Source organism: Magallana gigas, chromosome 7 (genome assembly GCF_963853765.1).
Source record: "Magallana gigas chromosome 7, xbMagGiga1.1, whole genome shotgun sequence".
Taxonomy (NCBI): domain Eukaryota; kingdom Metazoa; phylum Mollusca; class Bivalvia; order Ostreida; family Ostreidae; genus Magallana; species Magallana gigas.
The window spans coordinates 7,276,686-7,302,688 of NC_088859.1; the positions used below are offsets into that span (position 1 = coordinate 7,276,686).

General features: G+C 31.0%; 2 protein-coding genes across 2 annotated transcripts in view; one reads left to right on the forward strand and one right to left on the reverse strand.

Annotated features, from left to right (window-relative positions):
* The first annotated feature begins 598 nt into the window (after positions 1 to 598).
* On the forward strand, positions 599 to 1,722 carry LOC105322542 (interleukin 17-like protein). The gene is given in 2 exon segments (NM_001308852.1): positions 599 to 682; positions 1,008 to 1,722. Coding segments are annotated over 2 exon segments (603 nt in total). The 5' UTR covers positions 599 to 649; the 3' UTR covers positions 1,578 to 1,722.
* A 9,688-nt stretch (positions 1,723 to 11,410) lies between these two features.
* Positions 11,411 to 26,003, reverse strand: part of LOC105322541 (receptor-type tyrosine-protein phosphatase mu) — a 37,565-nt gene continuing 22,972 nt past the window's right edge. The window contains exons 5-25 of the mRNA XM_066065386.1: positions 24,160 to 24,348; positions 23,658 to 23,846; positions 23,050 to 23,241; positions 21,470 to 21,575; positions 21,093 to 21,223; positions 20,814 to 21,016; positions 20,633 to 20,720; positions 20,446 to 20,522; positions 20,324 to 20,360; positions 20,115 to 20,212; positions 19,833 to 19,952; positions 19,565 to 19,713; positions 17,795 to 17,930; positions 17,552 to 17,701; positions 17,258 to 17,357; positions 17,023 to 17,093; positions 15,985 to 16,125; positions 15,399 to 15,536; positions 14,884 to 15,032; positions 14,484 to 14,619; positions 11,411 to 13,194 (exon numbers count right to left, since the gene is read on the reverse strand). Of these exons, the coding sequence (XP_065921458.1) occupies positions 13,120 to 13,194; positions 14,484 to 14,619; positions 14,884 to 15,032; positions 15,399 to 15,536; positions 15,985 to 16,125; positions 17,023 to 17,093; positions 17,258 to 17,357; positions 17,552 to 17,701; positions 17,795 to 17,930; positions 19,565 to 19,713; positions 19,833 to 19,952; positions 20,115 to 20,212; positions 20,324 to 20,360; positions 20,446 to 20,522; positions 20,633 to 20,720; positions 20,814 to 21,016; positions 21,093 to 21,223; positions 21,470 to 21,575; positions 23,050 to 23,200 (2,256 nt within the window). The 5' untranslated portion in view covers positions 23,201 to 23,241; positions 23,658 to 23,846; positions 24,160 to 24,348 and the 3' untranslated portion in view covers positions 11,411 to 13,119. The remainder of the gene's footprint in view (positions 13,195 to 14,483; positions 14,620 to 14,883; positions 15,033 to 15,398; positions 15,537 to 15,984; positions 16,126 to 17,022; positions 17,094 to 17,257; positions 17,358 to 17,551; positions 17,702 to 17,794; positions 17,931 to 19,564; positions 19,714 to 19,832; positions 19,953 to 20,114; positions 20,213 to 20,323; positions 20,361 to 20,445; positions 20,523 to 20,632; positions 20,721 to 20,813; positions 21,017 to 21,092; positions 21,224 to 21,469; positions 21,576 to 23,049; positions 23,242 to 23,657; positions 23,847 to 24,159; positions 24,349 to 26,003) is intronic.

Sequence of the window (26,003 nt, forward strand, 5' to 3'; positions counted from 1 at the left end):
GTATATTTATAGAGTGACTTAAAAATTATATGTTCAATCTCTAGAGTCAATCTATCGAAAAAAAAAATCGATCGACCAAACGATTTCAATACTACATGAAATAATAATTCAATTTCATTATAATTGTGTATGTAAGCATACGTTGAAATAAGTTGTAAATCATAACTCAGTCTGAATAACTTGTATATAAATTTCATCTTTTTTTTTTAAAGTAGACAAAACTGAATTTCTTGGTCATTGTTTGTCTTGATTCGTTAAACAACTTCCAGATATTGGGAAGTAAATTGATAAGAAGTCTGAGTTAAGTGCAGCCAATAATTTAAAGAAATCGTCAATGAATAGTAAATGTACGGTAGTCTGTTCGCTAGAGGACTTAAGATATTTAAATCTTAACCAATCGCATGTCGGGAATCCTGTGTAGCTGTAATCTAAAAATAGAAAATGTAAACAAACCACTGGGGGTGTTAGCTTCCGGCACACACATGTGTGGCAAATAATCCTAAGCAAGAAATTTTCCCCTTTCTGTCCAAGAATATTTGGGCCCTCTATAAATATGGCAGAATTTGATTCTGAAGCAGCATTCTTCGAGAAGCAATTCAACTATCTAAAGCTAAAACAAATTAAGACAAAGTTATATAAAAAAACCACAATGGGCAACTTTTTTCTTTTTGCAATGACATTGGTAAGTTGTGTGTTCACTTCAAGATAAATATTTTTTCACAGTGTAATACAGTTTATGAATTAGTTTTTCCTTCACTGGTTTTTATTTATCATCTTACTTTTTATCGACAGAAAAAAATATAAAGAAGTTTATTTTTTTGTGAAATTCATACTTTTTTTTACAGCATTTAATTGAATTAATATTATTACATTCATATGTAATTAGATTCGAATCTTTGTACTTATTCTTAAAACACACTGAGCAGTGTAAACAGTACACATTTATAGAAATAATTAAAAGTAGCCTTACAAATAAAATGACTTTGATTTTTAAATCTGTTCTACAGGTGGTGTGTAGCGTGATTGTCCTTCTGACCGGGGTAGCAGACTCGGCCGTCATTTGTTCCGAGCCCACGAATCTTGCTGAACAGTACTCCCAATACATGGCGAACGCCACAGTGTCAAACATGCTGGAATACCTCGAGTCCTCAACTGTTGGAGGAGTGGCCTCAGACGAAGAGGAACAGCTTATTTACGGTAACAGAATCTGTCCTTCCAGCATCAAAGCCATCACCACTGACCCCAAGAGTTCTGTGTTCGAAAGAACCACTTGTCCGTATTTCCTCGTAGCGTCCCACCTTTCCACCCGCTACCCAAAGATAATAACTGAGGCTCGATGCAAGTGCTCAGGTTGTGTTCCCCTGGAGGAGAACGGCCACAGCGACTTGACTCGCTGCGAGCCCGTCTACAGGCCAGTGAGAGTTCTATCCAGGACCGGTAACTGTGTTAACGGGGTGTACCAATACGCAGCAGCCGTCCACATGAAGCAAGAAGGCTGTACCTGTGTCAGAAAAACAGAGGCTCTGTCTGGATCGGGCTCAGGATCTAACGGTAGTGATGATCCAATTCCCATGTAATGGTCTGACCTAGGTAACAGTACATTCCTACCAAATGTCTTTCAAATTGCCATTTTATTTGGCAACAATACTCAGATGTGTGAAATTTCCATGAATGTGTGTAAGTGCTGATTATTTATTGAGCTTAAAATGTGTTTGTATTTTTTTTAGCCGTTTTTTTTTTTTACAAGTAATGCATTTTAAATGATGTGATTTATCATGAAGATCTTTTTTCAGTTTATTTTTTATACTGACTTTTATTTTATATGAGAACTTTGTAACGCAATAACATTTATACAAAGGTTGTTTAATAAATTTTACTCTTTTTTAAATATTGACGTTGTGGTTTTTAATCGTATATTTACTCTCATGTCGCAAAAGTCATCGAAATGACTGCATGCTATCTGTTGCATTCTTCGCATCGGTAAAAAAAATCTTGTATAAAAACCATAAGATCTTACATTTTGTTCAGTTTTAACTTTAACTTTCTGTGAATATTTAATTTTAAATTCATAAGGAGGCGTAATTTGTTATAGATAAGGCGAAAACTTATTTTTAGATAATAGTGCATCATAAGAAAAGTGTTTCCTATTCGAAACGAAGGACATTAAGTTTAAGGAAGAATTTAAATTCTTGAAAAAAAAATATCAACATATTTGAAAATTTTCACTTCTACGAATGAAATTTCAAAAATGGTTCCTACTATGGAGTTTAAGTTACGAACTCATAAAGCCTAGACCGAGGTCATAAAAGCCATGGGAAATATTCAGATCGGAAATTTTATTGGAAATCATGTTCCTACAACGGACCCATTAAAAACATAAACAACAGACTGATGAGAGTGATCAGATGGTATAAGCACTTGTTCAACATTATTATCCGGAGCTTAATCGATCAGTTCCAGAACCACTTAAAATTTGAAATAGTGATGGAAAATTTGGAATTGCTTGCATTGTTTATAGATGACAATAGCATTTTGATGATTACTTGTGCAATATTATAACAAATAAATCATACAGCTTGAAATTCCTGGGCAAAATCTAATATTTCCTTCGACTATGTACCATACGACTTCCTGCGGACATGATACGATAAATGCAATTGCTCCAACACAATATAAAAGAAAAATAATTTTTTTTTTTCACACTGAAGTTAACAGTATGCATATGGCGTTAAAACTACAATTGCAATGTTGGTATATTTACAATGATAAGCGTTGGCACATTTTGCAAACTTTCGAAAATGTTAAAATATTCCATAGCAATTGCATCGTCGGAGAGCCACTGCCAGGCTAGCATTCTTTACTGACCGTGGGCCAACACGCTGAATTTTTCTCGTTCTCATAAAAAATTCAATTAGTTTTCTGATTGACTTCTCTATACTACTGTGAAGGAAATGTCAGCAGTCATGGATTTAGAATCATGAATATTCATGGAAGCGAGAACATTTTAGTGAATTTGCTTTATGGTAAGGAAGTGTATGCGAGACTGCAGGTAGTGGGGTCGTGGCTTTCGGACAATTTGAGATAATTTAAAGATAACTTAATTTCGAAATTATAAAAGGATATCAATGAACGTTTTTAACATTATTCATTTTAGAAATTCAAATTAACATCGACATTTAATAAACTCTCCAGGAATCCATCAAGTTCATGTAGAAATGCTGAAAGCTGACGCGATATTATTCATTTTCATCGTTTGTTTGTATCGGTTCACCATTTCTCAGTTTGTTTACAGACAACTATTGATGGTAACTAAAATTTTGCTTCCTACCAACTGTTTTTTTTTGTAAATTTTGAAATAACGGTCTGGTATCGATGTTAAGAAATATATTTTCAGGATTTTGTTTTAACCACCTTCCAGATTATAAACAATTTATTAAGGACATATATTTCAAAATAAAATTGATTCAATTATGAATACAATACAGTTTCAAATCAAACAAGTTATAACATTATAAATAAATACTAAAACAAAAAGCTAAAAAAAAAAATAAATAAACTAAAAGAAAAATCGATTCATCAGTTAGAAAAATATTTAATAAGTGAGTCGTATATAGATATGAGAAAAGAATAGAAATAAATCTTGCAATTGTACTCAAATGGATCTCACAAAGTCAAAATGTTTTAACATGATACGATTTTCAATACAAAACGACCCATAGAGCCATTATTTAATAATATAGATATTTATTGCATAAACATAGATTCCAACACAAAATATTTTTTTGAAAAAAATTACCAAAATGTAATTTTTTCCATAACTTCGTGCAAAGGATGTGTTTTTTTCCGCGTGATTTTTTTTGGCTAAGTATAGAGAAAGGGGGGTCACTGTTACTAAAATATATCTAAAAATTTTTTTAGCCACCTGTCGAAGTCAATCGTTCCTCGCGTACTTAAATAAATTTGAAAATCATGAAATTTTGTTAAAAAAAATTCAGCGTTTTAAACTTTTAAACAAATTTTTAAATGGACTGCATATGGAGTATTCATATCACTCTAACCCAAACAAATGAAAATATAAACTAATTGAAGAGTTTTAAACTGATCGCTTCTTTAATCCTTGGAAAACTAAGTAAAATGGACAATGTTATACGTAGTGAGATTTTAAAATGATCAATGAATGTGACATTTATATTGTACGAGCTTCCTGTTTTTTTCTGTAGCCCATATAACACTTTTTAACAAGAGCTCTTCTTGTGACGTAGCGCGGGGGAGGATAAGCCGGATGTACGTGTATCTTCAACAATTGACGGACTAAGTAGGACTACCTACATTGTACTACTATAGAAGAGGATCCATAAAAAGAACGACCTTCAACTATATACACGTGTATAAAACTTATTTATATTATAAACTATAATTGGTTTATTTTTCTTATTTTGGTGAACAAGACTTTAACTTTAGGTGTGATTATTAACTATGTAAACTCATTTGTTTTTAAAAACTTTTCCCAACATATTGCTATATTTATGTTTAGTGATTGATGCTTTCATTTCTAATCACTGAGTATGCTAAAAAAACTTTTTTGTTATCGTCGTTTGCTGTAATACGCTTATCGAGTTTCGATATACATGTATATTAAATCTAATTATTAGTTGAACGAGAGTTGAGCATGTATTATAATACCATATTGCAACTTTGTTAGCTAGTCCACCATTATATGCAAATATCAATGAACCCTTTGTCTTAATTAAATGAACGGAGATTGAGTGTATGAAACTCACTATACATTTTAATTTTTGAAATAAATATAACATGATTAAAAAGAAAACAATTAAAAATGACACACAAACTGAACGTCATATAATTTTTCGAGGGGGAAATCAAACAGTAAACTATCTTGTCAATCATCCATTGTTTCCAAGCTACGCCAGTGGACATCCTGTTTCTGCTGAAAGCTCAATCCTCCCACTCACATATGAATTAAGACACGTTCCTTTTGAACAGAGCGGATTAGACAGACCCGGACACACCAGCAAAGACATACGCCGGGCTACCGATATTTGTATATTTTAAATATTTCAGCAACGCATTTCATATTGTTGATGTACTGGTTATTTGAAGAAAACGATGAAAATGAGCTTTTTTCCTCTTCATTATGTTAGCAGTAAATTTTAGTCCCTATGGTGAAGAAAAACCTTCGTGGAAATGATACCTTTCCCAGTAGTGCAATGTAAGGACTAAGAGAATCATTCATTATTACGAGTGTGGGATAGTGAATTTTCACCGAGAGGTCTAGGAAGAGGCTCTGCCATAGACCGTGATTCTTAGCCCCGAGGTGGAATTTCAATATCCAACACAAGTATTTTTCTTGCATTATTTTACATTAACAACTTTTATTGTGACATTCAAAGTTTATTTTAGATTTATTCTTCCGCGCATTACAAATATTACAAGTCAAGAAGAAAGCATACGAAAATCTGAAAATATGCAAATTGTAATCAATAAAAAAAAATTATTCAATGGATTAGCTTATTCCATAAATGATTTTCGTACAGCATACGATGTTAGTTTACATTTTACAGCTGCGTAGTAATATGCAATGTGAGACAGAAAAATCTCACACTGCTGTCTCACACAGGACAAACCTACATGTATCTTGCACTTGTGATAATAAGAGAAAAAAGCATTCTATTTGAAACAGATATATATTTAATACATGGTTGTATTACAGAGAGAATACGGTAATTTTTATTCATGAAATACTTAGTAAAAAAACAAATTACAGACACTCTTGCTCATTACTTTCAATTTTTAAAGCATTTCATTTTCCCAAATCTGTGTTAAACAAAATCGTATGGTATTCGTTCAGATATTTACTACATACAGGAAAAGGTCGTTAGTTTTATTTGAGAATCATATCATAAAAGAAAAATCATAGGTAAAATTTTTATATAGATTTCAAAAATACTTGTGTTAATTAATTTATTTATTTGACAAGTAAAAAGCTATCGATGTAATTAGTTTAAAATTTAGATAGACAATAAAAGTATTAATATACATGTAATTTTATTATCAGTGTTTAAAAGACTTCGTTTTAGATAAACAAATACATAAATATTGCAATTGTTAAATCAATAAACGTTAAGATATGCGCAACAATAATCTCTCATTACAAAGTGTAATTAATTAAATAAGAATTCATTACAATATGCTATGCTAGAACAATTATGTTAAACAGGAGTAATAATAACAAGATAACAAATGTATGTAATATATATTTTAAAAGTATAAACATTATATGGCACAAGCGTTGTATACAATAAGAAGCTAATTGTTTATTATGCGTCAGTATTTAATAAAAATGTAAAATCTAACGTTCTGTACGATTAATTCAAAATGTTATTACAAGCATAATTTTTGGGCAAGAAAAAATTAAAAAATCAAGTTTTCTTAATTTATTACCCAAATAATGTTCAAAACAAAACACCAGATTACATAATGCATTGTTATTTTGGTCATTTTGATATGTGACAAATAAGAAAAATTGCAATGTCATTGTTGGTGCTAAATGTTGATAAAAAATAAAACAATTACCTTTGTGATTGAATTTGAAAAATATTTTTAAACGTTAAGATGATCAAATGGCGTCGTAGTCATTTTTACAACTATACATTATTTCTTTTAAAGAAGATAAGCTTTGTAAAAAAAACGTAAAAAAAATATTTTAAAATATGGAGTTCTTCGCTTTAAGGGTCCTCCACCCACATGGAAAAAGTTCAGCTTATTCATCTAAATTACTTAAAGGTATGGATACTTAGCATGTGTTCGTCTTAAAAGTGACCCCCAAAAATCAATTTTGTTTGGGAAGGGGTTGACATTTTTTTCCCCGCTGTACATGAAAATGAAAAAGTCCCTGCAGTATTCGAACTCAGAATCTGCGTGTTAGTAAACCATTGCGCCACATAGATTGACAACAACATTTGACGATATAAAATTGGTTCACAATGCATTAAAATCGCCATATTGTGGCGAACTGTCATAAAAGTAGAAGTCACGTGGTGTCGAGGAGCCTTAATAAATATTAACGCTAACACCATATTTAAGTTTTTTTCATACATGAAAATCACCGGAATCTAAACTGTTTATAGTTACATACTAAACATACATTAGTAATATAACGCTAACCTATCGAGGCCATTTTATAACATGTTTTGTACCTCCAAATAAAAATGCTTTAAACTAGTTCTAAGAACTGTATTACCATTATGAAATTTAATATGATAATTTATGTACAATTTGATCAAAAGGACACGGATGTAGACCATATGGATCATAAAGCTACACATTGATTGTTTGAAACTGGTTCGCAAGGGAGTTATTCTTCAAGACCTAAATTGATGAAAAACAATATTTCATTTTATTTTACCAAAACTAAACTTGATTAAAAAGCATATCATAGTACTTTGATCACTGAGGCATTCTATAGTTTAACCGGTCTTTCAGCAGTTGCTTCCCTTAATTGATTCATCTTTATTTCATTTAATTCGGTGTACTGGTGGTCCTTGTCGTCCGATATGGGATTTGTTTCTGTATAGTGCCCGTCACTGACCGAGATCGAGGGTTCTGTGACGTTGGGGTTGTGGTCCTCTCTGTCACTGGATTGGTATACTATTCCGGAATACTCGTGGCCATTATCATCTATTTGATGGTTTCCTCCTTTAGACCATGCATTTTCTTTCTTCTTTTGTTGACAGAGTCGCCGTCTAGAATCATAAATATATTTCTGAATATAGCCATTTACTAAATACAGTTGAACTTCGATATCTCGAACACTAATAACTCCAATACAATGGGTATGATGAAGTGATTTGTAGGTCTCAACCACATATTTTTTTAGTATTTTATCCTCGATATCTCAAATAATCGGATTTTTCTCGAAAGTTTTTAAACAATCCCATCAAGTTCCAGATACAGAAGTTTGACTGTACATTATTGTTCGCGGTTCATAAGAGTACTAGTATAAAAATTTCAACGAAATATTGGTGGATATGTGATTTTTTAATATATAGATTGAACCTACGTTACCCTGTATAGAATACAATGAAAACATTTGCCTAACGTATTTGCATCTTTTAAAAATAACTTGTTATCATAAATAAATAAGTAGTCGAACGTTAATGATCGTTTTATCTAGCAGTAATTTCTTTCAATAAGGAAGCCAAACAAGAAACCGATCTAAAATAAAATATTTCTATTACACTATTTAAATACTCTCCGTTATCCCTTCCTACGTGAAATTTTGTCCTTTAGACACTTGCTATGTAAATCAATCGGTGAAGAAAAGAGATGAAATTGAGGAATCTTATCATTTTACACATAAATAAATTCTTTGAAAATGACAGATTAAAAATTAAAAATAAAATCTATTTTATTCACTAGTGATTCGCGTTTAAAAATTACTGAATTAGTTGTTAAAATAATTTACAGTATGAGAAAATACCCTCGAGATGTAAAAATTAAAATTTGAAGAATATAAAATAACAATACTACTGAATTCAAACTACTATCTTATATTTCATTTACACGTACCTTAGAAAGAAGATGAAGATTATAACGAAAGAATTGACGACAATACCAACGGCACCTCCTGAGAAAAATCCGACAGTAAATGACGGACTTTCCTGTTTACCCTCAGCTTAATTAAAGTAAAAAGAAGTAAACATATAGATCAGACAAAAGTGAGACATTGATATGCAGATTGCTTCCCAGAGTAGTTATAAAGTTATTAACACCTTGAAATAAAGTAATAAAGTGTGGTGATGTTGAGATAATAAATTCATACTTGTCGATCCAACAATTAAATCTGTTCGTTATATTCATAAGAATGATGCTAGCTTTCCTCATACCTAGTACTAGTACCCTGGATATCTGACATTTGTAAATGGATATTGTTGATAAAGTGAAATTAATAAATAAAAAATGAAAAAGAGTAAAGATAGAAACAATTAAGGCTTATTTGAATGTTACATCACCAAAACCAAAATGAAACTAAACAACAAATACTTTACCAAGATAGTTGAATAAATGATAATGAAAAAATCCTTACTCATATTCAAAATATAAACATTTCTGTAATTAAAACACGTTTAAAACTTGTCTGCAAAATTTAACATTGAAGTTTCGAGTTGTACCTGTACAGAAAGGAAGGTCTTGCTCAAAATCTCCATTTTGTCGACAGTATTTCACAGTGGGTCCATGTAGAATGTATCCAGTAATGCAGAAAAATGAAATTGATTCATTGTAAGAAAATGTCTGTTGGAGTGGATTCGTTGACAATTGTAGTGAACCTCTAATGGATAAGATAGGCCTCTGACATGTGATATCTAATAAAATATAATAGAAACACATCTAATCGGATTTTACATTCAAATTGCATTTGATATAGCTGCATTACTGAAAAAATAGTTTTGGAGCATTAAAGCCGAAATTGTCATGTTTCAAACAACATTTAAAAATTACAGACCAAGAAATGCTGTTCCGTAACATCCATTTAAGTTAATTTAAGCAGACTGTTTTCTCTAAATAAAAAGGTAGAACAAGTTCATGTGATGATGTCCTGCTTTTAATTGCACTGATTTGTAGCCCAGAAAAGGTAAAGGAACTAGATTCTTGGTGAGCAACAAATTTTGGCGATAAGCCAATGGCGATTTTGGCGATAAGAACAATGAAATCATTGTTGATTTCCTATTGTTCATTGGACTGTCTGTTTTAACAGTAGTAGAACGATTCCGTAAATGTTACCAAACTTGTTCGAATCTTGTACGAGAATTAAGTAGTAGTTACCCCATTTAATATTGTTGGTTAAGTGCAGATACCCGATGGGCGTAGTCATAATGTCAGGAAGGAGAGTAGCTCCCGAGAGTCATTATGGCCACACCCATCGGGTATCTGCACATAATCAACAATATTATATGGGTTAAGTTACTTAAGTTTACAATTGTTCAATATATCTTATTACAGTTTTCGAGAGTGCACTTGCCTCTGAACAATAGGGTGCCAACGTGTTGGTCTTATATACTGTGCGTTTTGAATTTCTGAAATGATTTTCTATCGGTAACAAACATGAATTATTATGAATTTAAAAAACCCACCATAGCTTAGGAATAAATCGACTGTTAAATGTCAATTTTTTATTCCATATTTATTCATTTTTCGACTTCTAGTATCGATACTTGCTTCAAATAATTACACTTTTTAACACAGTTTTAAGTCTACGAACCCTAAGTTGTGCAATGCTCCTGTTGAAATAAGATTTATATTGATGCTGATATAGTTATTCTTTTACAAAATTCTATTTGATAGTCCGTATCAAAAATATACATGTATGTTTTTAAAAATAGCTTATTAAACATGCACATATATATGCTTAAAATAATAATCAATAAGTAAAACAATATATATTTGAGAAATGTATGTCGCAAACCGTGATAAACAAATGTCAAATCCGATTGGTCGCCGCTATTCACTCTGTCCAGAAAACAAGTTTACAATTTAAACCGTTCTTATCACGTGATTAACATTCTATTAAATCTTTCTACAGTATACCCCCCTATTTCATCTTACACGCGTTTCTCTACTTGTTAACGTTTGCACAAATAAAAGAGAATATGAAAATAGAGTCATTCTGACAAAGCCATTGCCTATATTGCTTTGTCGCAAGCTACAAATGAGATTTATTCGATGAACTTAGCTTGACTCAGCTATCCGTGTTGATTATTGGCAATTTTGATATGAAGGAACGTCCTATTGAGAACAGTATCATGGACTTATTCGAACACAACATTCTTGGTGTTGTTTTTACCTGAGATAGTAGTCGTTCAAAAACGTTTAATTTTTAAAAAAAATTGTGGGTTATGTATATACATTTGTATAACCAATATTTTTAACAATAGAAAACACGTCAAGTTATGGTACAACTTTTAGATTCTTAACAATCATTATCAAAGAATGGTAAGATATACAGTCATGAATAAAAGCAATTGAAAAAGGATAAAAATGCTTGAAATGTTTCCTTTTTCCGGATTCGATACATCAACTATTAGAATCTACAACAATAACTAGGCAATATGATTTCTGATAACAAATGTTACTCAAATTGTAATCACGATACGAAACTTTCGTACCTGTACACTTTGGAAAAGGAGGCTGAAGCGTACCACTCCTTTTGCATGTTCTCTCCGAAGTACCTTGGAGAAAGAATCCTTCGGAACATGAAAACCGTATAGTCTCACTGTAATTGTATATCCGTTTGTCCGTAGAAATGTGAAGATTATCAGAGAAGTATGGTGCTTGACATGTTACCTGTGAAACTGAAGAAAAACTTAAAAGCTATTTGTAAGTAATATTGCAGATGTTATATCGAGAACACTACAAAATTCAAATATGTGTTCAGTTTTAATTTTTTTTAATTTGACCCACATGTTTAAAATTATACTGTAAATCTAAAATTCTACATTAAAAGACCAAAGATTACAGAAAAATTGCTAGTTAAAGCAGAACAGTTTATTTCTCATTATGTATGTAACAGTTGTAAGAACACTAAGAAGACATATAACAAGAGACAGGACCACATAAGCAACATTTATTTCTATATTGCAATGCTTGATTACTCAAATACATGTAGTATATAAATAGAGAATACACAGTTTCATGTATTTAATTTGTCAGTAATACTGAGATTTATTTAAATGCAATACATTAATTTTTTTTTTAAAATATCATACAAAAGCATCAAATTATCATTCAGGAACCCAATTTTTCTCGTTAAACGTTATTAACATAATATCTTGGTATAAAGTACACTGTATTAGAATTAAAATATGTAATTAATTACAAGTTAAGTGTTAAAGGATATATTTATCCAAAGTCAAAGCAGTAAGAAACAGCTATACGAAGTAACAAACAAAATGAACAATTTTATCAGAATAGCATTGCACAACGGATATAAAAGCTTAACTACACATTAATATTCAATATATTGACAATATCTGAACAAATACAATTCTATACCACACATTAGAAAACATTAATGATCGAATTAGTTTTGCCCCCCCCCCCCCCCCATCATAAATTATTTTAATGTTCATTCTAAATAATAGAATTATACATGTTCGTATTACTTAGATATTACTTTTATTTTTTAAAACATTTAGGTCAATGTGCAAGACGTAAGTAGCTATAATTATACAATTTCTAATGAATACAAAATACATGCATAGTCAAAGTGAGAAATTACTTTAAGGGATTTATTCTTTTGTTAGACTAATATTTGACCAAATGCCAACACATTCCTGATTCAGTGTCAGTCGTTACAGAGTGTATCTGGAGAGGAGAGCTGGGAAAGTCCCATAGGATTTTACCAATTTAAGTATGTTACTCTTCAAGCAAATTAATTAAAATAATATGGAAATTCAAAACAAAAAAACAAACAAACAAACAAACCCCGAAGTGAATAGTAAAAGTTTTAATTAATGAATAAAGAATCTGCCAAAAAAGGTTACTGTCGCCTATACTGAAATATAAGCCTTATTAAGGACACCATTCCCACAGAATATAAAGAAAACTTTCGTTTAACAATGGCTGAGGCTGTATATTTATATTATTTGTAATTACTTTGTGGCATTACTCCTGCTGTGCCAGATTTGTTTTTAATAATTACTTTTCAATACTTAATGAAATTTTTTGTAAATTTTAAAACTCAAAAAAAAAATAAAATAAAAAAAATAATAAAAAATACTGTTCACATACATATTGATAATTTTAATTCAAACTTAGGCAAAAAATTACAGATAGATAAAAATAGATATCCCCACTTGCAATAAATTAAAACCCGACAAATCATTTCAATAAAAATATATTTTAATACTTCTCCAGTTATAGTAATATCTACAAAAGCATGCACATTTAACACATTGAAGAATCCTTGTATCTAATAAAAAGTTTGCGATATTCGTTTAATTTATACACATATAAAAATAGAAAAAGCGTATGTAAATGACACACTGTGATAACTTTGGTAAACGTTATTCCAGGAACATTAACAAGTCATTCTATAAATAACTACTGGAAGTTGGAATAATCATCAAACTGTTTCAAAAATTCCAAAACCACATCGTGACAGAACTTGAACTGTTCCTGAAAAAAAATTCATAGATAAGGGTGAAAACCAAATTGTGTACATAAAATATAAAATAAGAATATACTTATTCATTTAATTAAAAACAGCTAAATTACATGCAATTTGTCATCTGTACAATGTATTATTAGTTAATAAATGAATATTAAGTTTAAGTGTTGATTCTTTGATACAAACTTAGGTGAATGTTAATGAAAGCAGGTATACCGGTATTATATGTTAAGACTTAGATATCAAATAAATGTTTATATAAAAATAGTATGTTCTTTATTTTATTAAAATAATTCTTTATTTTTATTAAAACTAGACTTTGACCCGTGCGTGCACGGGTTGACATTGCATATAATATCGGGTATTTATAAAATATATACATCGAAACACTGTATATTGTTGACATTTGCATAACCAAACTTCAAGCCTCCAATAATGCTATTAATTTCACTACACTCTGCTGAGTTGGAATAATTTAACTGTGTCTCGGGAAAGGCCTTCACCACAGTTAAAATGCCTCCCATATACCCGTAATGTAGCGGAAAATTGCAGAGTCGCTCCAAAACGATTTTGGAGAAAATTAATAAAGTTGTCTTGAAAATAACAGTCAAATTGTTCACATCAAAGTATTTTGAAGCTGTAAATACTTTTCTTCGATAATTCTATAATAATATTATTGCAGAATTCAACATATTTCAACAACGTTTTTTACACACCATGTTTACATTCGAAACTCTCGGGATTTTTTTTTTTATAGTAAATGCATTGTGTTAGAGTTATCTCCCGTATTTTCTTTGATGAACAGAAAAATTTCCAATGAAACACGCATTTGTTTTATCGTTTCCAAGATTATCCATGCAAATGTGATATTGTGGAAGCATAAAATAAAGAGCCTCCCGTGATTAAGCGTGAATGTAATGCGCAAGATTGTAAAATCCAAAAAATTCAGATGATTTCCGGAATTTTTTTAGGAATTTTCGTTGATTATTAATTTACGAAGCTTGATTTAGAAAAAATAAAAACAAATTGGTAATCTTCAAGTACCAATGATGTTTAAAATATTTAAAACAAAAGACAGTACTCTTCCGATTTATCGGTATTAAAGCTAAAAAATTCGAGTCTATTATTTTAATATAGTAGTATAGATAATTTAATAGCAATCTATATTATCTACGCATCTTCACTTGCATATTATGTCTACACATATTAGATAAGAAAGACAGAATGAAATAATTCCCTAATTTTAATCTAATTCGGAAAACATTCTATAATGGTTATCTTAAAAAATCTTAATTACCACATTTGGAATTATGCTCGGTCGAATACTGCGCATCTGTTGAATCACGTGATGTATGGCTACATCTTGCTCAATTTTCATTCTCTCTAACACAACCTGCATGACACAAAACAGCCCGCTTTTTTCGGCCCCATTCCTAAAATAATTGTTAAATATATATTAACAAAAATGTACATAATTAGAACTCTAATACAAAAAAAAAAATTTATAAATAAAGCATATTCCAATGTTTATATGATTATTTTTAACCAACAGTAAACAAAATCTTAATATCTATTGATTTCAAAGTCTTCATATTGAAATTACCAATCAGCTCTCTGTGCGAAAAAGTGCCCTTAAACCCTTTTACTTGGACAATAAAAAAAACGGTTGTTTCTGATGTAGCACGACATCAACTTACATGCAGTGGACAACGAGGGGACCAGAGTTGTTCCGGTCATGATGCAGTTCCACGTCATTGATCAACTTTAAAAACGCCAAAACTGAAGTCGGAACAGTCGAAGAATCTGGCCAGAAATGACATTGAAACAGTCGAAGTTTTCTCTCATCCTACAAATAATTTATATCCAGTCATTATCTTTGGTACAACATTCATTTGAGTTTGTTTTTTTTTGGTATAGTTGATTTAATTTTTTTTTTGAGACCCCTTTTGTTTTATTTTTAAATATTTTGTTTCCTAGTCAACAGTTTGTGGGTCTTCTAGCCAATTTCGACTTATAATAATAATCTTTCCATAACCAAGTTAAGCTTCATTTTTCAATAAAAGACACCATTTTGAATCTTAATCAGTCTCATTAACCGAATTTCTTACATTATGGAAGAAATCAAGCTATAATAGTGCCTTAGTTGGTCAAAAGGCATTAACATATAAGAAGTTAATTTTGTTTACAGGTATGAGCTTCAAAACACGTATACCTCGTTTTGTCCCTCTTTGTGGCAACAAAGGTCAACTATGGTAAAATCTTTCCCTTCTGTTAAGCCTTTCTTAGTGATCCGAAAAGGGCCAAACTCAGAAACAGCATTTAAATCTTTGGGCCAGTACTTCCCGATGTTCTTCAAAAACAAAGAAATTTACCAAATGACACTGTAGAGAGTTGCAAATTATTTATATATTGATCTTTACCATGCAGCTTTATTACCCATAATGTTTTCTTCAATATTTTCATTTTCAATTGTGTAGTGTAGAGAAAAGTATAAAGTTGAGATTTATAGAATAAAAATATAGGTTATTTATGAATGCATATAGTAGCTCAGTTTCCTTTTTATTGTAAGTAGTAATTACGAAATTTATAATTGCATACATTTATGCGAGAATTTTTTTTTCTGAAAAATGTAACCGAAAGTCGTAATAATTGGATATTAAACTGAAAAAACCCCAATCTAACGTAACGTGAATTAGCAATCAATATCATAAAGTACATGATTGTAAATCAAACACATATTATAATAAATCTATATCATACATCATGAACAAATATATTTTTATATTCACATGTTGTACCTCTTTAGGTTTGTCTGAGCCGAGTTGATTTAACATGACGATGGTTGATACTTGCTGTTCATACAGAAGTCGCCAAAAGTCTACAACTGTGTCTTTGAGAGGCATCTGTGTAGCTATGAAAGAGCGCTTACTCTTGTAGGCCTGTGAAAAGAATATAACTGATATATTTTTCATGTTACTTATATGTGTTTTACCTGTATACATAAATAGTCAAAATAATGTGTCATTTATAGATGTTCGAATTTTCCTATATGAAGCAAGTCTATCCACATGATTGCAGTACTAAATATGACACACAAGAGTAGTTTGATTCTAAAAATTTAAGCTTGCATAACGTGCGAGTAAAAAATAAACAGTTTCGCTTAGTGATAAGTACTAAGTAAATGTTTTAATGATAACATATGTTATCTGTGTCTTGGAATAAACATTGAACACAAGAATATTTTTCTATTAGATTTGCAAATATGATAAATGAACCTGTATCATATTTAATGTTCAGTCAAAATACATTTATAGTTTAGTTATAATGACGGGCGGACACGCGGCTTCAAATTAATCGCACATACATGTAGAACTGGTGGTTTCTGTGTCATGCCAGTGAAAACACGAGACTTTCGTACAATATCAGAAAGAGAACTCATCTGTTTAATGCCAAGTGCTCGAGTAGGTTCGCATTTTTCTGTAAGATTTGCATAAATGATAAATGGGCCAGTATTATATTACCTGCTCAGTCAATATTCCTTTAGTTATAATGAGGGGCGGGAAAGGGACTTCAAATTAATATCACACAGAAATGAGGGTTTCTTTGTTATGTCAGTAACCCACGAGATAAGAATGAAAGCAAATCATTTTAATGCCAAGTGGTCGGGTTGGTTGATAAATTTTAAATGTTCATATTTTAACGACAGTATAATATATTGTGATCGGCGATCAAACACACGATGCCACGATCTTCCGCAAAAGTATTATGTATTCAAATATATATCGTAAGTGTTACGTTACTTCCTCACGAACAACTTGTATTGTAGTAAACATTACCGGTAAGAAAACTGCATTGATGTAAATAGGGTTGTTTTCTTCATCCCGAATCTCAGGCATCTCGAAATCAACTAAACATAAATAACACATTTATGAGAAGTTTAAGATATTTGAAATCAATTCGTTAGTTCATAATTTCATTCGTACCTGTAATTATAGGAAGATTTACCTTCTTATTACATGTAATTATATGGTGCTTTACCTTCGTATTCCATGTAATTGTAGGGTGATTTACCTGGTAAGATATTACTGTATCGGTTTTTCTTTCTGTTTGTAGAGTTTTTGGCCAAGCTGTAGGCGGATTCCGGTAATGTGGATAAAGCTACATTAAGGTTCTATAATCAAGACATTACAAACTATAAACAGCATATCAAAGATGTAACTCGTTTTCTGACAAGGTAACGTTAAATTTGATCTAGCCTCAGTATTTTTATCTTTTTACCTCAGACGATTCCACTGTATAGTTTAGTATTTTGTATTGTTCAAAATAATGCCTTGGAAATTATCATAATGAAATATACCTACTTACCTCAAAATTCAAATCAATATTTCGTTTTCCGGTTTCGGCATCTACTTTGAACAAATCTTCGTATATTTGAGGAAATTTTGAAGCTGAAGGGTCTGATGAAGTACACATGAGAGCCTCCAGAGTTGCATTGTGTAAAAACTTATATTGTTCCTGTTTCAAAAGACAAAGTTTAAACAATGAACAAAGAAGTTATAGATGACAAAATTTACTGTTTTAATCCAATAACATATTGTAATACTATACCAGGGTTTGAACCATGTTCAATCGTTGACGTCTCAAAGTCTCTACACATTCAAACATGTCGACGTATCCTGATTCTTTGGCTTGTTGGACAAGGTAGTTCAATGCTATGAATGTACCGGTCCTACCTATTCCAGCGCTATGTAGGAAAAATAAAAATAAGAATTGAAAGGAAAAATCAACGGATTTCTTATCAAATTCATAAAGCTTGACATTTTTAAAAATACAATATGTAAGACTTAAATAGTAATTATAGGTATTCCGAAATAAAGAATAAAAAATTTATTTTTGATGATTTATTTCAGAATATTTTCTTAAGATAAAATTAAAATAAGCAACCAAAAACTATACATTTAATTCATTAACAGCTGTCATAACTATGCTTAGCTACAAATCGACATTTCTATTCAGGTTGCTCACTACATCGTGAAATATTTTTTCAAATCAGTAGAAAATTTCTTGATTATGAGAGATATCATAATGGATAAGAAGTATTCAAAAAAATGTGCAATTTTTAATGAAAAAATATTTTTTCAATAATTTAATTCAATCAACATGAACAAAAGCTCCAGGCGGATTCGAACTCATGATCTGCGGTTCAGAAACCCAATACTTTAACCACTGAGCTACGACGATATACAACACAATCGAACGATATAAACAGATTAACAAAACATTTAAATCGCCATCTTGTGACGTAGTGTCTTCAAAAGTATAAGTGTAGGTGTAGTGAGGTACCTTAAATCATTTTCATCACTATTCGTGACCTAGTATGTTTTCTGTGAACCAACATTTATTCGTGTGGGAAAAATTCATTAGTATGCATACCTTACATATGCTCTTGATACATGCATTTAACAATATGTACTCATTCGAATATTTTTGTAATATTTACTTATTTTCTTCATCACCTGGCTTTAAAAAATGAATTCTTATTGTAGAGAAAACAGTTCTACGCTTTTTAAAGATTTCACCAAGTGTTTCTTGATATTTTGTTTAAAAAATGTTTCAGTGTAAACAATCTTAGATATATACCAAATAAATATAACTGCCTTGTAACAATACCAAATAAGAAATGTATTTTTCCCCTAAAAATGATACAATTAAAACTTTCTTACATAATCCGTTTTTCGAAGTTCGAATTCGTGGGCTCAAAATTTGTAGGGAATGATTTAAATATAATATATTTGGAACTTATTGGTGATCTAATAAGTGGGAAAAAAAGTTTCCTGAGATAAAGTTTTATGACCTACTCTTGTTAAGAACTTGGGATCACCCATCACTGGTGCAGGTCTGAACATTTAAATATATATTCTATAGTATAACAGGATGCGAAGTGATATAAAAAATCGTTAATTTATAAGTAGCAGTATTTTAAGATTCTTTCTATATAATTCAATGTTGAATAGTGACTTGATGTTCTTTATTTCAACAAATATTGTATATGAGGATAAAGTTTGTTTTATTTATTTTTATAAAGTTTAGCGCTGAGCCTTGAGTTTTTAAAAAAATATATTATAAAATTTATCTACTTATTCAAATACAGGATCTTATATTTGTTCGAATCGCATGGTTTCAACGAAAATGGACCTTTTCTTTAGAAGAGGTTTTTTGTTATTTTTGGTTCAGTAACTCTAGTGATGATTTTGAAGACGACACCCACACTGCATTGATATTTGTCGGTAGATGTATAAAAATCAAAAGACGGCAACGAAAACGACAAAATGTGGTACAAGGAAAGTTGATGTGTTATCGATTTAATTATAAGCATACCTGCAGTGAACAACCATAGGCCCCTTCAGAGTTCCCGGTGTATGAATGACTTTAGAATGGAAGTGAACAAGCGACGAGGCATATGCCGGTACTCCTTTATCCGGCCAGGCAGTGAAATGAAATTGTCGTATTGTTCTACTCTCCTTACCCTGATAAAGTATAGAAATTAAAAGACCTCGAGTATCCACACAAAATAACAGCCCAGATCTTCTTGGAAGCGTATTGTCCAAGACCCAAATTTAAACATATTTGTTTGATGAAGACTTACATTAATAAGATTAAACGTGCGAATTGTGAAGTCTGCAAAAGACTCGCTAACCACCAGTTCAAGCTTCATATTTCTAGTATCCATCGTATCAGAGTCTGGCCAGTACTGAATACATTTGACCTACAACCGTACATGTTCCAAATAGCAAAACAAAAAAACCAAATGAGTTAAATTACACAGTTACATTTTGAAATTAATTGAAAACACGTTAAATTCGACAAACGAAATAGAAAAAAATACATCTCAGAAACAGAAAATTAAGCAATTGCTTAGATATTTTACTTTATCATCCTCAGAAAGATTGGTAAGCATAACAATTTTGTCGCTTTTCTCATTCCACACCATCCACCAGAAATCATCTATAGTATTGATCAACGGACCTAGAACGATGGCAATACTGAGTTATTTGTACATGTGTTCCTTTATTCAACTTTGGAATCAAATGAGTTTCTCCTTCATTAATGAACATTTTTAATAAAGACAGTATTTACCTTGTGCTGCAATGTACGACTTTACGTTACCAAATCCCTAAAACATGAGATAACATATGGAAAAATGGTAATGTTCTCAACTATTGTACAATATGATATCTACAGTTAAGAAAATTATTTACATGTATAAAAGATGCATTGATGAAATCTGAATCCGAACTGCCCTTTTCAACCTTCAAAAGTACTCGTGTTTCATCATCTACAAAGCATTTAAACAGACGTTAACAGATCAATATTTTCAAAACAATTGAAAGCAAAAATTGAATCTGTGTAAATAACTGTAATTAGATGGATATAAAACGTCCTTACATGGATATATATTCTTGTACTTATTTTTTGACTTATTTCCTGGCGCCACAGCAGCTGTTGCAGGGAATTGTAGGCCGGTGTAAAACTTCTATTAGAAGAACATTTAATATAAAGAGTCATTTTTTTTAGTTATGATATTAACAAGATTAAGCAAAGTTTAATGATTAACAAGCTACTAAACCTTGAATTGTTCAGCAAAAAATTCCAGATTTCCTTTTTTACTCTCCACGTAATTTTTGAACTCGGTGACAGGAATGGCTGTTCCGGATGGCCGACACACAGGCGAGAATTCGTAGTATACTTCTTGTCTGACTTGTTTAGCCTTATCAACATCATGACTGTTCATGTTGTAATAAGTGGTTTTTTGCTCGTTTGATGCTTCCTCTACGTGAATTGTAACAAAAATGCATAAAGTTTTGATAAAACCCCAAATACGAACTTTTATTAATTTTTTTCTCACCTTGTTTAGAGGCACCTTTATTTTTCTTTGTTCTGTTTGCGTTAACTTCTGCATATTGATGGTCGATGTCATCAAGAGATAAAGCGTCGTTTTTATAATATTTTGAATCTGGTTTCTTTGATCTTCGTTTCCTTTTTCAAACAAACAATAACTACATGAATAATACACTATGACATGATTTTATATTGGCATCTTATTATTCTTTTCATTTAGGTTTAGGTTTAAGGTTGTACTGGAATAATTTTTCACAAGTGTTCCTCAGTCTGTTATGAAACTTGCTCTTTGATGAAAACAGAAACAATCAAACTGCTTTGTTCAATGTCCAAAAGACTAAAATATAAACCTGATAACAAATATATAGGAAAGTATAATCTCACCTTAACACAATGATTACAACAACAACAACTGCGGCAATTGCAGCCAAGCTTCCTACGGAAACTCCTGCGACAACTGCTTCTGAGAGGGAATTGTCTTCTTCTGAAACTAATCAATTATTCATTTGAGGACAAAAACACAAAAAATATATTTACTATACGTGAGTTAAGTAGCCTCTCTACGCTACGAAAGGAAGTGGTATAATTAACAGGTACTTAATCAGGTACTACATAGTCTATGCAGATAGAGTTATCTGCCTTTTAATGAAAAGCAAAATGAACTCTTATTGCGTATATTAAATTTTCCTAATTGCTACTATAATTATTTGGGTTAATGTCTTTCTTTTTTCTGCAAGAATACACTTAATGATGTTTCGGAATTGTGCCTTTTGAATATTTTAAACGCTCTTAAATCTATTAAGTCAATAAAAAGCTCAACGGCAAGGGTTAAAGATCTATTTTTCAAATCAGCAGACCAATCGGCTTTAAAAATAGGCCTTCATCTTCAAGGAGTCAACTGGTATAACAATGACAAATGAAAACTAAGATACTTTGCGTTTGTTTATTTGTTGGGCCAACATTACAACATATTGCATAAACTGTAGTTTACACTTTGTAGAAAACGACAACCCGAGTTAGATAAATATCAAATTAGATTGAAAACGATAGAAATTTCACAATGCATCGGCAGTTTAAACTGTATTTTCCAAAGTGGAATGACGGATAGACACTTTAAAGAATTTCATACTTTTTATTTACGCCTGCATTCCCTTGCGATTGTTTCATCACAAAAAGAGGTCTTTCATGATATAATTCTGCATAAACTCCAACTTGACAAGCTCACGTGTGTGCAAAACACTTGAACGACACGACGTGAAATGTGAAATCAACATGAAACAAAAAGCTGGATAAACTGTATGTTATGTAGAACATGCAAACATGCTTTTGTCGGATGTTGAATAAACATGTAACTACTTGTAAAATCAATATATACATGCATATACGTGCTTAAATTTTGAGGATAATTTCAAACTTTTAAAACAATTTACACTGACTCAATTTATATTAATTCATGTTCTGTCCAAATGAAAATAACGTCATATTATCATTATTTCATGGATCACATTTTGATTGCGGCAACAATATGTTATAGAAAAAGTAAAATATATCATGCTATTTCTATGTTCTTGGTGAACTTATGTTTTTTAAAAAAAAAAAATCGGACATGTTATGTTGATTAGACAACGAGATAACTACATGCTCAAATAAGCAATTTATTCCCTATATTCTGTCAATTAAGCAGCAATGGCGATCGTAAATTTAAAACCAAAACCCAATTTAACGTTTTTTATCTAGAAATTATGAAAGCTAAGGACAGCAGTATATTTCAAGCGACCATAATTAAACTTCCCATTAGTTAAGAGGATTAAAGATTTTATAAAAATCAATACATGTTATGATCGAGAAATGTAATGTTGATATAGATATTTTAACACATATAATATAGCTTTATCGTAGATAATACATCAAATACGTTAGTGCCAATTTAATAAAATTTTGAACAGCGATTCATTTAGCATTACCTTCACATTCCGGTTGTGTACCGCCAATAAACAAAAACGATGCATTTTGTTGACATGTCGCCTTTTGTGGTCCTTTCAAGCTAAAACCTTGTTTGCATTCAAATTGTACGGCTGTATTGTATTTATGGCTTGTTTTGTTTGGTATAATCATTACGTCCTTTTGTTGCAGTGTTGGAGTTCTACATCTAACCTCTAACAAGCAAAGCGTTTGAGAACTATGTTAGTAAACACGAAAGAAGCACTGCATTTCTGTTATAAGCAAAGCATATACCGGTATTTCAATATTTACCACATTTAGCAAACTACGTATATCGTACATGTAATAATAAATGGTCAGTTACATGAAAAAAGTACATACATTATTTTTCTCTAGCTGAATATTTAGCATAAAAAATGCATATATGTGTGAGTCTTTAGTAAATGCTACGATTATTCAAATGTTTATTTCTAGTTGTACATTTTAGATTCCAAATAGTTATTAAAACAATTTTAATGACATGTTGGTTAAATGTATAAATCTCAAAGAAATCTGAATTTTAGATTTTCGGAGGTGATATGATTAGGAATACCTCTTTTATATAGGTCTAAATAGAATAAAAAAGCATTACCTTCACATTTTGGTGTGCCGTCAATAAACCAAAAAGAAGCATTTTGATGACATGTGGCCTTTTGTGATCCTTTCAAGCTAAAGCCTTGTTTGCATTCAAACTGTATGGTTTTATTGTATTTGTGATCTGTTACGTTGGGTAAAATTATTATCTCCTTTTGTTCAAAAGCTGGCGTTCTACATATGACCCCTAACAAGCAAAATGCTCAAGAACTTAGTTGGCAAATATAAAAGAAGCATTAGGTATAAGTAGTAACCACAGAAAATATTCTTTATCCAGTAGATATCGATTACTATATACTCTTTTCTTATATAAGGTACAAATACTTTTTCAAGCGGAAATGATATAAAACATTGACAACACTTAGATAATAGTCGTTTGAAAAAGGCAATGAATGAAGGATTAAAAAAAGAAATTTGATTAAGATAAATATGACACATATTGAATGTATCTTAGTTCCAGATACATTTCGGGAGTGATTATGAAGAAATTAAAGAATTACCTTCACATTTTGGTGTGCCGTCAATGAACCAAAAAGAAGCATTTTGATGACATGTGGCCTTTTGTGATCCTTTCAAGCTAAAGCCTTGTTTGCATTCAAACTGTATGGTTTTATTGTATTTATGATCTGTTACGTTTGGTAGAATTATAATCTCCTTTTGTTCAAAAGCTGGCGTTATACATCTGACCTCTAACAAGCAAAATGTTCAAGAACTATGGTAACAAATAGCACATTAACAAACTCCATATTTTCTATATTTTATTAACTACTAGTACGAGGTTGTTAGAAAAAATCGCAGAAAAGTTCGATTGTGAGCGGACTAATCACAGGATACCAGCAAAACTTTTAAAGATATGTAAAGATTTGGTTTGTTAAATGCTCCATAAAAATATACAGCTTAATTATTATGATATGATTTGCTTAACGGAGTATGTCTATGTTTTATTTTTGTATATTTAGTACGCATTTTTCCTTTTGTAAAAATGTACCGTTTTAGCGCACAAATATGCACAATTTTCTAAATGACGTCACATTAACTGATGACGGACATTTTGTGAAAGATTTTTTTTACTGTTTTATCGCCGGATATAGGCGACCAACGCTTGAAAATTGAGCAAAAACGTTAACGTCAATTAATATATTGGAGCAACGGGCTGTCATTAATTTTTTGGCAAGCAGGAACATATTCTTTGATAATACCGAAGGTGGCCAACATGTGTATATTTTTATGAATCAAAGGTTTACAAATGAAACTATTGGACGAACTGATATTTTGAGCACCCTCACCCCCGTACAGCCCGGATCTTGCACCCATGCATTTCGTTTCATTTCCTAATCTTAATTCGATGCGTGAACAGAGATTTTCGGACCCAAATGCTCTACGATATGCCACAAAAACATTATACAAAAACTTGACAAATAATGGCATGAAGGCATATTTTATAATTGGGTTAATTGACATGAAAAGCGTGTGGAACTGAAAGATGTGTATTCAGAATAATTTGACAGGTTTGCCTTTCAGTTGTTTGACGTCAGCCGACGTCGTGGAAAAATGTATGGTGCTCTGTAAATCTAATTGATGCAAAGTAAAAATCGCTGTATATTTTGAAAAAAAATATTAAAATATGATTTTTTGCATACATATTTTCAATTGACAGTCGTTTAATAAAACATACGTCACCCTACAAAGTACACGGTAACTTTTCCGTATTTGTCCGCGAACTTTTGTAACAACCCTCGTACATATGATCTCTAAACTTTAAATGTATTTTTTCTAGCATATCAATCAAAAGTAGAACAATATCTAAATAGTAGCAGATAAATACAGCATCCATAAAAAAATAGGATACATTAGGGACATTAGAGTTGCAGATAGATGTCTTTAAGTGATAATGAGACAGAGTGCTTCTTTCACGGGAGTTTAAACAGAACTTAATCAGTATAGTCTTCATATTCATTTCGGTGTGTCACTAAAGATTTATAAGTCTATACTTGTAAATTAAGGCATTTTGCAAATAAACTACAAAATACCTGCACCAGAGTACTTGCTTGCTTACACCTTTTGTATTTCAACACATATGTGATAATGTCCGTAGGGTATAATTGAATTTTAACTGATAGGTTATGATTGTGAAATTAATCAAAAACCTACTTTGATTTTCGATAAACAGCCCCGAAATAGCAAAAATGAGAGTAAGGTGGTGGACACGCTTTGGTGGAATCAAGTTTGGGATAGTCTCGAAAAAAATTTATAATTGCAATGAAATAATATTGAATGATTACGTAAAGAGTGAATGTATTTACTCTGCGCCTATTTAGAGAATACTTAAAAGTTAAGATTTGAC